The sequence below is a fragment of the Polypterus senegalus genome, chromosome 7 (genome assembly GCF_016835505.1).
Source record: "Polypterus senegalus isolate Bchr_013 chromosome 7, ASM1683550v1, whole genome shotgun sequence".
NCBI classification, from domain to species: domain Eukaryota; kingdom Metazoa; phylum Chordata; class Cladistia; order Polypteriformes; family Polypteridae; genus Polypterus; species Polypterus senegalus.
The window spans coordinates 96,018,480-96,034,613 of record NC_053160.1 but is presented as its reverse complement, the minus strand read 5'-3'; the positions used below and the strand labels follow the sequence as shown (position 1 = coordinate 96,034,613).

General features: G+C 37.6%; 2 protein-coding genes across 3 annotated transcripts in view; both read right to left on the bottom strand.

Annotated features, from left to right (window-relative positions):
- LOC120532719 (E3 ubiquitin-protein ligase MARCHF3) overlaps positions 1 to 16,134 on the bottom strand; it is a 76,575-nt gene that overhangs the window by 24,477 nt on the left and 35,964 nt on the right. Inside the window, exon 1 of one of the 2 annotated variants that reach the window (XM_039759029.1) lies at positions 4,062 to 4,119. The exons of the other annotated variant lie outside the window; for it this stretch is intronic. The gene's annotated coding sequence lies outside the window, so the exon portion shown is untranslated. Of the gene's footprint in view, positions 1 to 4,061; positions 4,120 to 16,134 lie in introns of those variants that run through there. 2 annotated transcript variants of the gene reach the window in all.
- The window catches only part of c7h5orf63 (chromosome 7 C5orf63 homolog), a 108,255-nt gene continuing 96,217 nt past the window's right edge, over positions 4,097 to 16,134 (bottom strand). The window contains exon 4 of the mRNA XM_039759032.1: positions 4,097 to 4,170. Coding sequence (XP_039614966.1) covers positions 4,142 to 4,170 — 29 coding nt within the window. The 3' untranslated portion in view covers positions 4,097 to 4,141. The remainder of the gene's footprint in view (positions 4,171 to 16,134) is intronic.

Sequence of the window (16,134 nt, the reverse complement as noted above, 5' to 3'; positions counted from 1 at the left end):
TTCTATGCCACTCAAAAAAGGATTTGCTTTGCTTTGTTTTGCAACAGCTCTTGTGTGACTGATTTGATTTGTTCATCATTGCCTTAACACATCCCATGGAAGTGTCCCTTCAGTACTGGGAAACTACTAGTAATCCCAAGGAGCCAGATCCGGAGAATAGGGTTGATGTGATACCCCTCAGAAATCACAGTTTAAGTCAATAGAAGCATGGTCATGAAGGATGGCTGACAACTTTTTTTGTGCATTTCCTTGAAAGACTGTCGCAAATGCCAAAGCAGAACATAATTTGTGTGCCTTTTGAGTGATGTAATCAACATAGAATATAGCCTCACTTTCATAAAAAAAACATGCACTTGATCTTTCCAGCACTAGCTTATACCATGCATTTTTTAGTATCAGAGATTTATCATACTTCCATGGTTTTTGGACTCTTGGCCATAGTGATGTTTTTATGACTCATTCTCAGTTTTGGAATGGCCCTAAATGTCTCCCAATAAGATTTAGTTAGCTTGAAATTCTCCTTAATATTACAGTTACAGTGATGCTGCAATTCAGGACTGAACATTTTCGGCATCCATCATTACTTGACCATGATTAATGGATTCAACTGACCCATAAGTAAACCCTATAGCATCTGCTATTTCATGCACATTAACTCTTTGATTCTCAATTACAATTAACTCCACAGTGGTAACAGTTTCTTCTTTCATTTATGTTGAAAGCTGACCAGCCCTTAGGTCATCTTTGAATGATTTATGCCACAATGGGAGTCTACACCAATCTTCTTATTGTGCAGGCAGAAAGCAAAGGCATGTAAATCTACCATTAGAAAGACTGGTTTTGAAACAATATGCAAAAGAAAAAACATAAACACTACAAATGTGCAGTTCACATATTTTGGTACACAGGAGTTCCTAGGTTTGGTAGCTGTATGACTAACACTAACAATGGGCCAGAACAAGCATGATTAGGATGACCATGATTGTTGGTGCCAGCTGTGGTGGTTTCAAAATCTCAGAAACAGCTGTTCACCTGGAATTTTCATGCATCACCATCTTCAGAGGTTATAGAGAATGACATGATAAACAAAACACATCTAGTGAGTTGCAGTTCCATGTGCAAAAAATACCATGTTAATGAGAGAGAGAGGAGAGAGGAGAATGGCCAACCTTATTCAAGATAGCAGATCTTGAAATGGCTGTGCTACAGCCGCAGAAGACCATGCCAGGTTTTGGTCCAATCAGCCTAGGAATAGGAAGATGAGTCTACAGTTGCTACATCATTAGCAAAACTGGACTTTTGAAAACTGAAAAAAATGTCACCTGTTCTGCCAAACCATGATATGCTTGCTGATAGCAGGGTCACATTTTGGTTTAAACCAACATGGATCTATAAATCCATTCTATTCTGTACCAAAGGCACAGGCGTATTGTGCTACTGCAATAGTGAGAGGAATGTTTCCTGGCACAAATAAAGCTTTCGAATACCAAATAACTGTCGTTTGAATGCCACCACGTATTTAAGTGTTGATGTTGAGCATTTGCATTCCTTTATGCTCACAGCCTCCTCTTTTTTATATGGATACTTTCTGAAAGATAAATAGTCGTATCACAATGCAAGTATTATCTAGATCTGACTCCACAAACATAACATGATGGTAAGTTTGGCTTACTTCAGTGCAATGTTTCCAGATTTGTATCCAAGAGAGCAAGTTGAAAATGAAATGTTAAAGAAGGTTTGCAGAATGAAAGTGTGACCAAAAAATCTGTATGAGCTGCATGATGGAGTCAGTTTTGGTAAATATCACTAAGGAATATTTTCGGCATTTTGCTGAATCAATGCCTTTCAGAATTTAAGGCAAAAGTGGGTCTTACCCTGTATTAGTTAAGTGTGCCTAATAAAATGGCCATTGAATATATACTTATATGCATGTTAAACATGAAGCACTATCTTCATAATCAATGCATTGTAAGTAATACTGTTTATCTTTCAAAAGAAACAGAGGAGGCCAAGTTGTGATTGAGCACCTGTATCTAGTTAACACCATAAAACCTTTTAAGAAAAGTACTAAGGGGCTCTGCCCCTTGCTTGCTTCACTTGCCAACCCCTGGGGGCAGGCGCTAGGCGCTCCTCTGTTAAAGAAAGCAGTTGTATTTAAAGAGATGGTATATAGAAGAGTATGCAGGGCGTGGGAGGAAGACAGTTTTGTCCTTAGTTATTGTAGATAGAAAATCAGTTACTTGAGTATTTCACTACAAATGTCTATTTTAAATGCTAATGAATAATAAAACATAGTAAAAAAGTAAAAGTAAAAAAGTAAAATGTAAGAAAAAGTGAATAAACAATTAAATTACATTAACACCTTGTCAAAAAATAATATTATGAATTACTTTATCCTCTAACTTACATTTGTGAACCTCGCCCCGGACACAGACAGGCAGACATGTTAATGTCACCTACAATCACTGGTTTATCTTCCATCTCTTTTACAATTCAGCTCACCAAACCCCCCTCAGTCCAGGCCACTCTTCTCTTTTCTTCTTCTCTTTTTCTCTCTCTCTCTCTTTTCTTCTGACCGCCTCCTTCCTCCTCCAGACGTTGCCACTCTTCCACCCGACTCTTGTCAATGACTGGAGGGAGACGGCCCCTTTTATAGCAACCCGGATGGGCTCCAGCTGCTTCCCGGCAATCTCTCGCGGACACATCCCCGTGTGGCGGAAGTGCCGGGCTCCTGGGATAATCAGGCACTGGGGTGCCACCTGGCAGTGGTCTCGGGTCCCTACAGGGCTGGGCTTCCAAGCCCTCTACCCGAGGCCTCCAGTATAACCAGGACGGACGCCCCCTCTCGGTCTGGAGGAGGCACAAGCCCTCCTCTGGTCCTCCTGGGCCCCGGCCGGGACCACACGGGATATACCAGCATCGGGGCGCCGCCTGACGGTGGCCACGGGCCCCTACAGGGCTGGGCTTCTAAGCCCTGTACCCGAGGCTCCCAGCATAACCAGGACGGACGCCCCCTCTCGGTCTGGAGGAGGCACAAGTCCTCCTCTGGTCCTCCTGAGCCCGGCTGGGGACCACACATTCTATAAACATTAGCTTTTTGCATTTCTGTTTGCATATTGTTTTTAGATATTTTTCTCTTTTTTATTTATTGGACGATTCTCTGTTCTCGATTTTTATTATAAGTAGCTCTTCTTTGTTCATTTTCTTTTTTCAACGTTCATTATCAACTCTTGACACTGTTTTTCTATCACAATCTAAATTCAACTTTCTGGAATAGATCATTTGCTTTTCTGCCTTTCCATTATAACCGACTGCACTGAAGGGTGAGTTAGCTACACTGAGAGTGCCACTGGATGGTATGAAGACAGGATGTGTGCAGGAGGAGTAATGATTGGGCGAACAGTGAGGTGGGGAGTGAGTAAGGTGGACACGACTGAAAACTTTCTCTCTATTATAAAAAGAAATCTTGGGAGGGAGATGGGACATGATCTTCTTGGAAGACGTCCTGCGAGAGACACTTTAACATTATGCAAGACAAGGCAGTGAGACAACATTTAAAACAAGTTCACGTACATCTATCCTAGCAGTTGCTGGAATGCTTCTGGAAAGACGCGAAGTGGCAAAAGGACAGCTGGTATACAGGCTTTTAAATGATTGACACCCAGCGTGACAAACAGAACACACAGCTCACCAGCAGCAGGAGAAAGACAGCAGCTGATCCCGACAGCATCTCCTTAGTGTGCATTCTGCCGCACACCCATTTACAGCGCAAGAAATTATGTCTTGCGAGAAAGAGATTTAACCACGCCCAGGGCCGGAAATAAAGGGCAAGTATTGTTTTTACAAGTTTTAAAGTAAAAGTGAAAATAATGCATATGTAACAATTCCCGTGAAAATAACAATCTCTTTACATTGTATACAGTATCTAGTAAACCAAACCCAGGGGTGGGCGAGTGAAGCGAGCAGGGGGCTGAGCCCCCTAGTTTTTATAATACAATAGAGAGATATATTTTCAAATAATTAAGTTGAAGAAGTTTAGTTTCTGAAAGAACCAAACTCACCTATATTTTACTCAGCCATCAATACTGGGTAAAACAAACGAGTGGGTAGGTCCTGTCACTGAACTACATACAAGGTTGCACTAGAGACAAGCTGTAGCATTACTGTAAACTGTTGAGAAAAAACAAAAAACCTCAGCTAAAATGCAAGACAATATTAATGTGAAAAGATATACATAAAATGTAATTCAGACAAATCTGTCATATACTGTACCTATCCAGCTGAACAATTCCCTAGTAAAAACAACTGGGAAGTAAAATTAACAGGAAGAAGCTATATATAGAGAGCAAAGGAAATCGGGAAACCTACTGCTCTAAAAGAAGCAACTGGGTAAGATATTAAAAATCACTTTGTTATTAGCTTGCATATGCTAAATGCACTAAATCGACTCATATTCCTAAAATTCATTACAGTTACCACAATGAACTAACACTATTAAGACTGGAAAAGGTTTCAGTACAAAAAAAGCTCAGAAATATTCATAAACAATGTAAATAAACAAGTACAATTGCAACAATTGATCCATTCTACCTGCTTTGGTATAAATATTAATATGAAAGCCATTTGGCACACAGCAAGCAATAGTCTAGTGTTTAACAGCATTTTAATGAAATATTAATGCACTACAACCACAATTATGCCTAAAATATTATGCATTTCATAATCATGAAGTGCTCCTGAAGAAAGCCCCTGTCTCTGTTAACAATAGACTTTGTAAGACTGGAAACACAATGACACAAAAAACAGAAAGAACACATCTACACAAGATTAGCTTGTTTAGATTAGATATAGATATAGCTTTAGTATTTCAAAAGACATTTGTTTCTTCAATTTAGTTATGTAAATTGTGTCAGATGAGTATGCTTTTGTTACATGAGGTACAAATTGTTCTCCTACCTGCAGCACATTAAAATATAAATATGAAATACAGGGAAAATGGTAAGGGACTTGGATTTTCATTTAGTAGATACATACATTATGCTTCAATATTGTTTGACTCGTTGGAGGTTTAGAAGTGATAGATGTGAACATCATGTACCATTGTGTTAGACCGGCAAGAAAAACCTTCCACGGGATAGTCCACGGCCAGATAGCTGAGATGCTAATGCCACATATTGTTTAGTCAACTTAAAATAAAGTTGCAAAGCATGGGAAGTCAAGTAACTTAACCCAGTTTATCTTGTAAATGCAGATGATTTACAAAGTTATTTGATGCCCACAAGTCCTCTTATAAATACTTTATAGCATCATTCACAAATTACATAGAGCATGCTACTTCAGTGTTATGGATGGCAGTCAGGAAACTTGATCATTAAGGTCAAAGGGTAATCATCCAATCAAACCACGTTTAAAAATGTATCTAGATGCTACTAATTCTTCCACCTTTTTTGAGCATAATTTCAGACCAAGAAAATTACTAGGGGAATCGCCAAAAGGCATACGAAGATTTTGACAGAGTTAAATGAATCACTGATAAAGTATGACAGAGATCATTATGCTGCTTTACAAGTCCACACATAAGGTAGTACAAATCAATCCTGAAAAGAGCACCAAGTGTGGTCATTTTCTTTTGACATCAACTATTAGTTGGGTACAAAAAAGTGTAGCAGAGAGCCCACAATATTATGTGCATGCTGGAGATATCCAAACCGAGGATGTGAATGCATGGTCATACATGTTCCACTTGGCTTTTAAACTACCCCTTAAACACAAAAGCATCAACAATAATAAACCACTGTAAATTTCAGTAACTTATCTGTTTACCTGGAATAACCTACAATAAATGAAATCATCACTGTTGTCATGAAATACCCCAGATAAATCCCACCAAAATGCATGAGGAGAGTATAAGATTAATACCGGTGAAGAGGCGTTTATGAGTTAGTTTGACCTGTAATATGGGTAAAGTAATAATTTTTGCTAAATTTTACAACATAAATTCAAAAAGAACATTTGACAATTTACCATTGGTATACATTCCCTCCCACGTACAAATCAATTCCTTCAACCATGAGGTCATCAGGGACAATAAAATTGAGAAAGCTTCAATAAAACATACCAAGACCCAGCAGATAATCTACTGTCACAGCTGCATACAAAAAAAAAAAAAAATGAGGAATATAGTTATTGGAAGCCAGCAGCTGTCATCCATTCAGCTAATGTCTAAGGATGTTTATAATGTGCATGCTGCAGAAGGGCAAATGCATTGCAGAGAACATCGACACCTGCTCAGCAATGAAGAATTCCACCACAATACACTGACTGTGATAGATATGAGAGCACAGAGCACACACCTGCTACCCCCACATTCCAAAACAGTCAAGTGGGGCAGACTCAAGAGTGCACATACTGTACTACGTTATTCTAGATTTATATGTGTGGAAGACTATAGTATAATAGGTTACAAATAGTGTAAAAAGAAGTGAGATATAATATTTAAATAAAAATAACATGTTTCCACCCTAGATTTCACTGGAATCAAAGACCACTGGGAGTTTCAGAGCCATTTTATAACTATGGTCAGTCAGTAAAAATTACATTTCATATGATTCCATGTATTTACTTGTGTATAGTTGGATCAATTTTCAATATGGTTCTTTTTGTAACCAATCTTTATCTTGATAAGAGGTATTTATACAAATTGTGTAAAACAATTTACTTGGGTGATCAAGATCATTTATGTGTTCCTTCTTGATTTTAACGTTGTTGTTTTTTTTTTTTTTAATTACCATGTGACATGTACATGATACGTGAGTGAAATACAATCTGACTGAATCATATTTATATTTTTTTATTTAAAAATGCTTTAATTGAGCAATCATTCATGGAAAAGCTATCGACAGATGGCCTTCAGTTGAATTCAGAAAGATGCACTTAAAAATTAGCCACTGAACACACTGATAATTATCAACATTTGCTAGACAGACAATACTAGAAAGATCAGCGCAAAAAGTGTCTCTCCAAAGTACAAAATAGTCACGCATTCTTTCTGATTAGGCACTTCACCTGTTTGGGGGAAAAAAAAACATCTGAAGAATTTCAAGTACTAAATCACTGATAGAATTGATTGCAGCCTGCATACATTTCTGAGGTTGTTCCTCTCTGCACTTCATGTACTTTGAATATCTATATAACTTGCTATTTATAATTTGCTATTAGGAGGCAAGAAAGAGAAGACAGGCTGTTTAGATTTCACACTAACACACACATTCCTGCCACAGTCTGAAAAGCTACCTGTTCACCCTGTCATATATTAAAATTGTTGGGCTTCATTTGTCCTGAAAGTTTACTATTTTTGATCTGCATTTTCATCTGTCTGTTTTCTAAGACAGTCTGGCATCTGGCAAACAGCTCCTCTGTATTGGCTGATTAACATTTTACATTCACATGTCCACCCAAATATTTTTCAAACACAGTGGTTGTAGATTCCTTTTAAAAACTATTCTAAAAAGTTCTAAAATCTTAAATCTTAAATTTCTAAATTCAGTTTTGGGAGCTGATTTACTTTTTCAAGAAATATTGTTCTTAGAGGATGGCAAGGTTATTACAGTTAACGAAAACTAAAATCAAAACTGAAACTATTATTAAAAAAATATTTTCGTTACTGAAATAAAATAATTAACAAAGCTGAACACTAAATGAAACTATTAAAGTTGCTGGAAAGACTAACTGAAATAAAATAATAATTTACTAAAAATATTTTTAGTTTTTGTTTTTTGAATGAATATTCTTGGTGTTAGACTTTAACCCTTATAACTTTTAACTCTAAAACAAGGTCATCGACCATGAGCCGCCCACATATTTATCCAGTGAATGCTGGCTGTTCACACAGCATTTGCAGTGACAGAGCAAGCTGAATACAGGAGCGTGAAGTGTGTGACATAGAAAGCGATTTATGTGCTGCCTTTCCTTTCGCTTGTTGCATATCAACATGTAATTCAAAAGGTTGAAATCGGAATGTGCTGGTCAACAAAACATTTACCATATGGACTGAAAAATCATGAGTGAGTAACGTTTCAGTTTATTTCTGAAGGTAACTGCTTTTTGTTGACAGTAATTCATCTGTCACGTCACACAGGATAAACCATTTTTTCTTTCCCATATACAGTAAGTAGTATAGAAAAAGTATAGCAATCATGAAAAAAATTTACCTCAAGATTTTGATGAACCTTGAAGTCATAGACCTTCCTGAGTCTAAAAATACAGTTTTTGGAATTATCTGTGAGTGTGTGCGTGGGTGTGTGTGTGTGTGTGTGTGTATGAATATATATATATATATAAACACGATAACTCAAAAACGCAATGAGATAGGTGGTAGTTAAACCAAAATTGTAGATCTGTATTAACTTTTTGGTCAAATCCATCAACTGGAAATGGTATGTTCAAGTTCAAATTCAAGCACTTTATTATCATTGTGTAACACAACAAAATTACTTTTTGTGACAGCACCAAGGTGCATTTAAAGAAAAGTCAAATAATTCCAAAGATGTCATATACAGTGTTGAGTGATTAAGTAACCAGAGCAAATTATTATTGCTCAAAGTACAGCAGCATAAATTGTTATTGCACCTGTTAATGAATAGTACATTACATATTATATATTGTACTACATTAGTATATTGCACATTACCAATATAGCTTATTGCACACGTTCAATTAAAAATTATCTCAGACTGAGGAGATTCAGAGTTCAGAAAGTTTATGGCAGATGGGAAAAAGCTACTTTTTAGTCTGTTTGTGCGTACACGGATTGACCTAAATTGTCTTCCTGACAGGAGGAGCTTAAACAAAGAATTTCCAGGATGTGTTTTGTCCTTGAGAATGTTTTTGGCCCTTCTCACACAGCGAGTCTTATACAAGAGTTCGAGTGATGGCAGTTCAGTCCTAATAATGGCCTCTGCTGTTTTTATGACCCACTGCAGGGCTTCTTTAGCAGCCTTGGTGCAGCTGTTGTACCAGGCCATCATGCAATTAGTTGAGATGCTCTCTATAGTGAATCTATAGAAATTGACCAGCAGCTTCTGGGGGAGGTCAGCTCTCCTTAGCTTCCTGAGAAAATAGAGGCACTGTTGTGCTTTGGGTTTCCTCCGGGTGCTCCGGTTTCCTCCCACGGTCCAAAGACATGCAGGTTACTTGGATTGGCGATTCTAAATTGGCCCTAGTGTGTGCTTGGTGTGTGGGTGTGTTTGTGTGTGTCCTGCGGTGGGTTGGCACCCTGCCCGGGATTGGTTCCTGCCTTGTGCCCTGTGTTGGCTGGGATTGGCTCCAGCAGACGTCCGTTACCCTGTGTTCAGATTCAGCGGGTTGGAAAATGGATGGATGGATGTTGTGCTTTGCCTATTATAGCCAAGTTGTTGTCAGCCCAGGACAGGTCCTCTGAGATGGTGACTCCTAGAAACTGAAAGCTGGAAACTCTCTCCACAGCATCTGCAGTGATTGTTATCGGACTATGATTGGTCTTTTTGGTGGTCCTAAAGTCCAGAATAACTTATTTGGTCTTTTTGGTATTTAAGACCAGGTTGTTGGTGTTGCACCATGCTGTCAGATTCTGAAACTCTTCCCTATATGTAGCTTCATTGTTGTCTGTTACAAGCCCAATGACAGTCGTATCATTCGCAAATTTAACAATAATGTTTGATTGGTGGATGGGTTGACAGTCATGGCTGAAGAGTGCATAGAGAAGGGGACTTAGTACACATCCTTGCGGCACACCAGTGCTCAGGGTAAGGATGGAGGATGTGTGTTTGCCCATCCTGACAGACTAGGGGCAGTTGGTGAGAAAATCCAGTAACCAGTAGCATATGGACGGAGCAAGTCCTAGTGCATAGAGTTTTTTGATCAGCTGGTTAGGTATGATAGTATTAAATGCAGAGCTGTAGTTAATGAAGAGCATCCTAACATAGGTTTTGGGCTTTTCCAGGTGCGAGAGGGCAGCATGTAGAGCCACACAGATGGCGTCCTCAGTTGATCTGTTTGACCGATAGGCAAACTGGTATTGGTCTAGATCAGCTGGAATGGAAACTTTGATGTGGGTGATTACCAGTCGTTCAAAGCACTTTGCGATGACAGGGGTGAGAGAGACTGGTCGATAGTCATTAAGTTTTTTGGGAACAGGTACAATAGTTGTGGATTTCAGGCACAAGGGGAATACATCTGAGGAGAGAGAGAAAGGTTGAATATGTGTGTAAATACTTCCATTAATTGGTCAGCGCAGGCCTGGAGCACACATCCTTGCACATTATCAGGACCTGCTGCCTTCCTTGTATTGATGTTTTTGAGTGCCCGCCACACATCATGTATGTGTATGACCATAGGCTGTGAGTCTCCGGTCAGCTCGAAGCTGACTGGAGGCAGGTTATTGTCCTTGTCAAACCGTGCAAAGAAACTGTTAAGTTCCTCTGCTAGGTTGGCATTGTCATTAGCCAGTGTGTATTATATGTCATTTTTCTTTTTGTAATCCATGATTAATCGGATGCCTTGACACATCCGCTGTGAGTCTGAGTTACTGTTAAAGTCCTCCTCAATCCGTTGTTTGTACATTAGTTTAGCAGACTTGATGCCCTTCTTGAGGTTAGCTCTGGCAGCTCTATAGGCTGAGGTGTCTCCTAATTTAAAGGCTTTGTCCCTTTCCCTGAGCAGCTGTTTGACTTCACTATTCATCCATGGTTTCTCATTTGGGTAGACCTTAATCCTTTAGTTGACAGTGACATTGTCCACACAGTAATTAATATATGACAGCACAGATGATGTATATGTCTCTAAGTTTGTCTGATGAAAAAATATATTCCAGTCTGTTTGTTCGAAGCAGTCCTGGAGTTGGCAAATGGCAGCTTCAGGCCAAACTTTAACAGTCTTGCTAATTGGATTAGTATTGTTGATAAGGGCTTTGTGCACTGGAACAAGAAACAAAGAGAGATGATCAGACTTGCCAAGGTAGGGGCGTAGAATGACCTTATAGGGGTCTTATGTTTGTATAGACATGGTCTAAGGTGTTTTCCCCTCTGGTTTTACAATGTACAGGTGCATGCTGATAAAAAATCTGGGGAATACATCCTTAAGATTAGCTTGATTAAAATCCCCAGCAATGGTAAAAAATGCATCAGGGTGCGACTTCTGTTGTTTACTGTTAACATCAAAAATTTTTCAAGCACTGACTTAACATTAACCTGAGGTGGTATGTACAGTATAATGTCCTAACAATAACGACGTTATGTTCTCTCGGTAGGTAAAACGGTTGGCATCTTAGCATCAGATATTTCACATCTGGACAACAAAACTTATTGATTGTAATTATATTACTGCACCAAACATTATTAGTATAGACACACAGTCCTCCACCTATTTTCTTACCGGAATCGGGGGTTCGATCGGCTCGATGGAGTGTGCAACCTGCAAGTTCAACTGCTGTGTCCAGTATGGTGGGATCCAGCCACATCTCAGAAAAAATCAAAAGGCAACACTCCCTTGTAGTTTTATGTGTGGCAATATCCAGTTGGAGCCCATCCATTTTATTTGCGAGTGATCTAGCATTCGCACGAACGGCGCTTGGAAGAGGGGTTTTATGCGGAGCAGCCTTTAGCCTAGCTAGTAATCCTGCTTGCTTGCCTCTTTTTTGCTTCCTCTCCTTGCGCCGTCTGCGTCGCCGTCTTCCAAGTGTAGGAATCAACATGTCCCGGTGATCTGAGAATCTCCTGTGGTATTGCTTCTTTGTTATAATAATTATCTGAGCCGATCTGTAGAAGCTTTTGACGACTGTAGTGGATGCTCGCTTCTGTGTGTAAAATGATGAAAGTCAATATTAAGAACAATAATAGCAGAAAAGAGCACCTATTCGGGGAGCACAAAGCCGCAGCATCTGTGCGCGCCGCCATTGTCACTCTGCTTCAAAAAATTTATTCAATTTTACTTTTATAATAATTGTTCAGTACAGTATATTAATTTCATTTGATTGGTTGTTGATGGTTCTTTAATGAACATAATATAAAAATATAATCATCTTACGGTTTACTCCTCAAATATCCATCCCCATATCTAAGTATACGAGAAAATCTAGGCGAGATCACTCCCAGTTTTGGAAAATAAAATGACACTGATCGAGAGACTGACTAGGTCATCATACAAGATCAGCATATTGTTACTGACCAATCACTTTTGCTTTAAAAGCATAATTTAACGACAAAGCGATACAAACCTTGTAAACTTCCTGAGTTGGCAAATTCTCTACTGAACTAGGTTGGCGAAGAGATTCTACCAAATGATGAAAAACTAAACATACTAATGTGTTTTTGTATTTATTCAATATTTATTAATTTATCTTTTCTAGTTCATATTTACAACTCAAAATATCTAATATTGTGAAAATAATCCAGTAGCAGAATTATATTTTAAAATACTAGAGGGCTTCACCTCCTGCTCGCTTTGTTTGCCGACCAACCCCAGGCCGCCTGCACTAAGCACCAGCCACTTCACATCTCCGCTGATCACGCTGTGAATGGGGGCTGAACGCACCCCAAGGAGAAGCGTCGCTCCTCTGAAACTCCCTTTTAAATGGTGATACAATGGGAAATACAGTTTTTTTTACCTCCTCTTTGCTCAAGCAACTGCTGGTTTGCTGCTGCTGCCGCTGCCATGTTGCGTGATGCTTCAAACATTCAAAAGCCTGTTGTGTACTGTAGACATTTTGAGTAAAAAACTTTCAAACCTTAAAATTCACCTAAATTTCATTACAAATTGGCCCATTCTGGGCATTAAAAGAAAAAGATAAAAAGTGCCAACAGTCAGCGCACATTTGTTCAGCAAAAATGACATAGAAAATATTTAAAAAATTATAAAATTGTGTAAAATTGTTCATATTCAGTATCTGGTTTTCATTATGCTTGGTTTTTATCAAACAAAATCAAAACAAGATAGTATACCAAATAGTAAACTTCCACTAACATTAAACTCGTATCCAAATCTGTTAAGTGTACAGTTCTGTCTGATTGTAACACAAAACAAAATTCTGTAGGATCTCCATGCCATAATTACTAAAACAGAAACTAATAGATATAAAAATAAAATAGAAATGTCTTTGTGAAATAAAAGTTAAATTAAAACTAAAAATACACAATGAAGGAAAACTAAAACTAAACTGAATTCCATGTAAGGTAATAAAAAATATAGAAATAAAAACTAATATAAAAAGGCAAAACTATAGTAACCTTGGTGGATGGGATATTTAATGTTAACGTAGAAAATATTGCCAAAATTGCCTTCCTTGAAAACAAGGCTGTTCTTCTGTGACTTCAAACTGCAGGAAATTTATAGTCCTACCTTTCTCATTGGATGCTAACCAAATCCCTATAAAGAGACATCTCACAAATGTACTTTTTAGTGAACTGAAAACCAATAATAAGTAAAAAATGCAGCCAGCCTATTAAGGTCATAATAATAACAGGTAAATTTAAACCTTTGGCTGAGGTTCCATTATTGCACAACATTTCAAATAATTAATTAACTGGAACAAGTTCAAAAGTCAAATTATTTATTCAAATTCAGTTCACGAACGATGACAAATAACATGAGAGTATAAATTGTAAACACTGAGGAATTCAGATCTTCTCCTTCAGACCAAAATAGAGCATTTCACATATGACTACAGCTACTGTATTCTTTGAAACAGCAAGCAAATCTTAAAACAAAAGCAGTTAGAGCAAAATGAATGGCTTAGATGATATCACAAACACACTCCCTTAAACCAGCATGCTAGTATCGATGGAGATCAAATAAAATACAAGTTTAGCAAATTTGTACCATCATCAACTAAGAGCACTAACAAGTATAGGAAAACTCTATTTGTCATGACCTGAATACCATCCTAAATTAATGGACTAAAACAAACATCCTGCATCTGACAGATAAAAAACACAAACTGGCATTTAAAATTTGTTTGAATATTAATATCAAGCATGGTTATGCACAAACATACAGTATTATTTATACATACACATTAACAAACACACACACACACACACACAAACTGATGATAAACTATAGTATACTGCTTTTGAATTTGTGCCTGTAAATTAAACTTTACCTTATTTGTGCCAAGAAGCATTTTTTATACCTGGTATATCAATTTTCATAATAACTCTAGATTATTTGGCTAAATATACAGCTCACAATATTTTCTATGTTGTCTGTTTTAAGGCATGATACCTTACTTTTAAAGAATGTGACAGACAGTGACTGACATGGGAGTCTGAATGAGATCCTTAGAGATGTGAGCTAGTACTACAGCCCATACAAATGGTATTTACTCTTAAAAGGTTGCATGGTTATACTGTACATAACTCATTCCAAAGTCTAAGAAAGGCTGATATCCTTCTTTGGTAAACCAGTCATTCTACATTGAGGAAGTCAAATATCAGACTTGTGCTGCCTCCTTCTTCCCTTTACACATTCAAACACACAAAAAGAGGTATTCGTGCAAGGGACCTAATTTGAGAGAACCACCTTCAATATATAGCCACGTTGATTTTAAACATGTAACTATGACTAATAAGCCAAGTAAAAAGACCCTGAGTTGATTGTTAATTCTCTTGATTTAAACACACTTAGATGTTGTTAGTATTTCCTGAAGCTAGTGATTCATCTTCCTCAATGGAAAACCTGTTAAGACATCTCTCATAGTCACCTTGAGAGATGACATTATATTGTTTGTGGCCTTAACAACAATAAATATATCTTACTGACAGACTGTATTTTCAGATAAATGGTTACACATTTTAAAGTAGTAACACCACCTCATCCTCTGATGTGTGCTAACATCAATACATTTACAGAAATTAATTTATGTTAAACTAAGTATGTGAATTGCAAATTACTGTAAATAAATGTTTGATAAAAAGATGGGTATATAACAATTTTAAATACACCTCTGAACCCATGAGGTATTGTCCATTCACTTATATTACCATAGCTGTATTTCTTTCTATTCCCAATTTGTAACAATTCAGTCTTAAAACTGCTACTCCTCTTCATCATTGTAAAACAATAACATCACTTCACTGTTTAATGCAACATGTTTGCTCCACATCAATGGACTGCATTATGAAGGTTCTCTTATTTTAAATTTATCAAAATGAAAGAATGACAAAGCATATCGTCGTAAATTATAACTTTTTCTATCTGTCAGTAAGACATTTGCTACTTTTTAAATTGAGATAATTCCATGAAATTCTTGGTTATTTTTTCATATAAATTACCAGCTGTTATAATCTGGACCATTGTAAATTTTATTTTTTGTTACTTTCCTAATTTATTATACTTAAGTTTTTCTGGCATATCAAAGGTAATGCAAGCTAATATCTTAAACATATTCTCTGACAACTTTTCAAATATAAAATAATTAGTAACAGGTTGTTGTTGCCTTCATTAACATAATCTTACCAAGCCAGAGTCAGTCAGAGGCGCACTCCTGTTGAGGCTTGTTGTGTAGTCTGACTTACCCAGTGACTCAGTCTAATGAGTCCATGACTCACCCAAAAATTGTTTTTAGTCAAAGGGAGGGCTCTGTGGGCATGGGAGCTGACAACCAATACATGCTCATCCAACAGTACAATGCATGTAATGCAGGGATGTGGAATAAGGAACTTGGGTGTTTTGGACCTCACAAACAAGATAAGCTCATCTGTCTGATGTCTCATGCTCAGTGTGCTATGATTGAATGTAACACATAAAAAGGTGAACTCGCTATACCTGCTAACCCTACGCACAACACCAGCTCCATTAAGCAGCATGTTATTGGCTGTCACAAAATGAAGCGAGTACAGCTGTGTTGGAAGGTCAGTGCTCAGGTGCTAAATGTGACATGTCTAGCAATTTTCAGTTGTTTAAGCTGATATAATCCAGTGACAAGATCAGCAAAGATCAGCAACTGCAACTGGCATGTTTGTCATGCCCTACAATTATGAGTTATGTCATGTGACATCGGCTTAAGTTATACACTGTAGCACTTTGAACATTTATTTAAAAATTTAATGTACAGTTACAAACTAGTTAGGCACTTTTAATCTTAGGTTTAGGCTCATATTT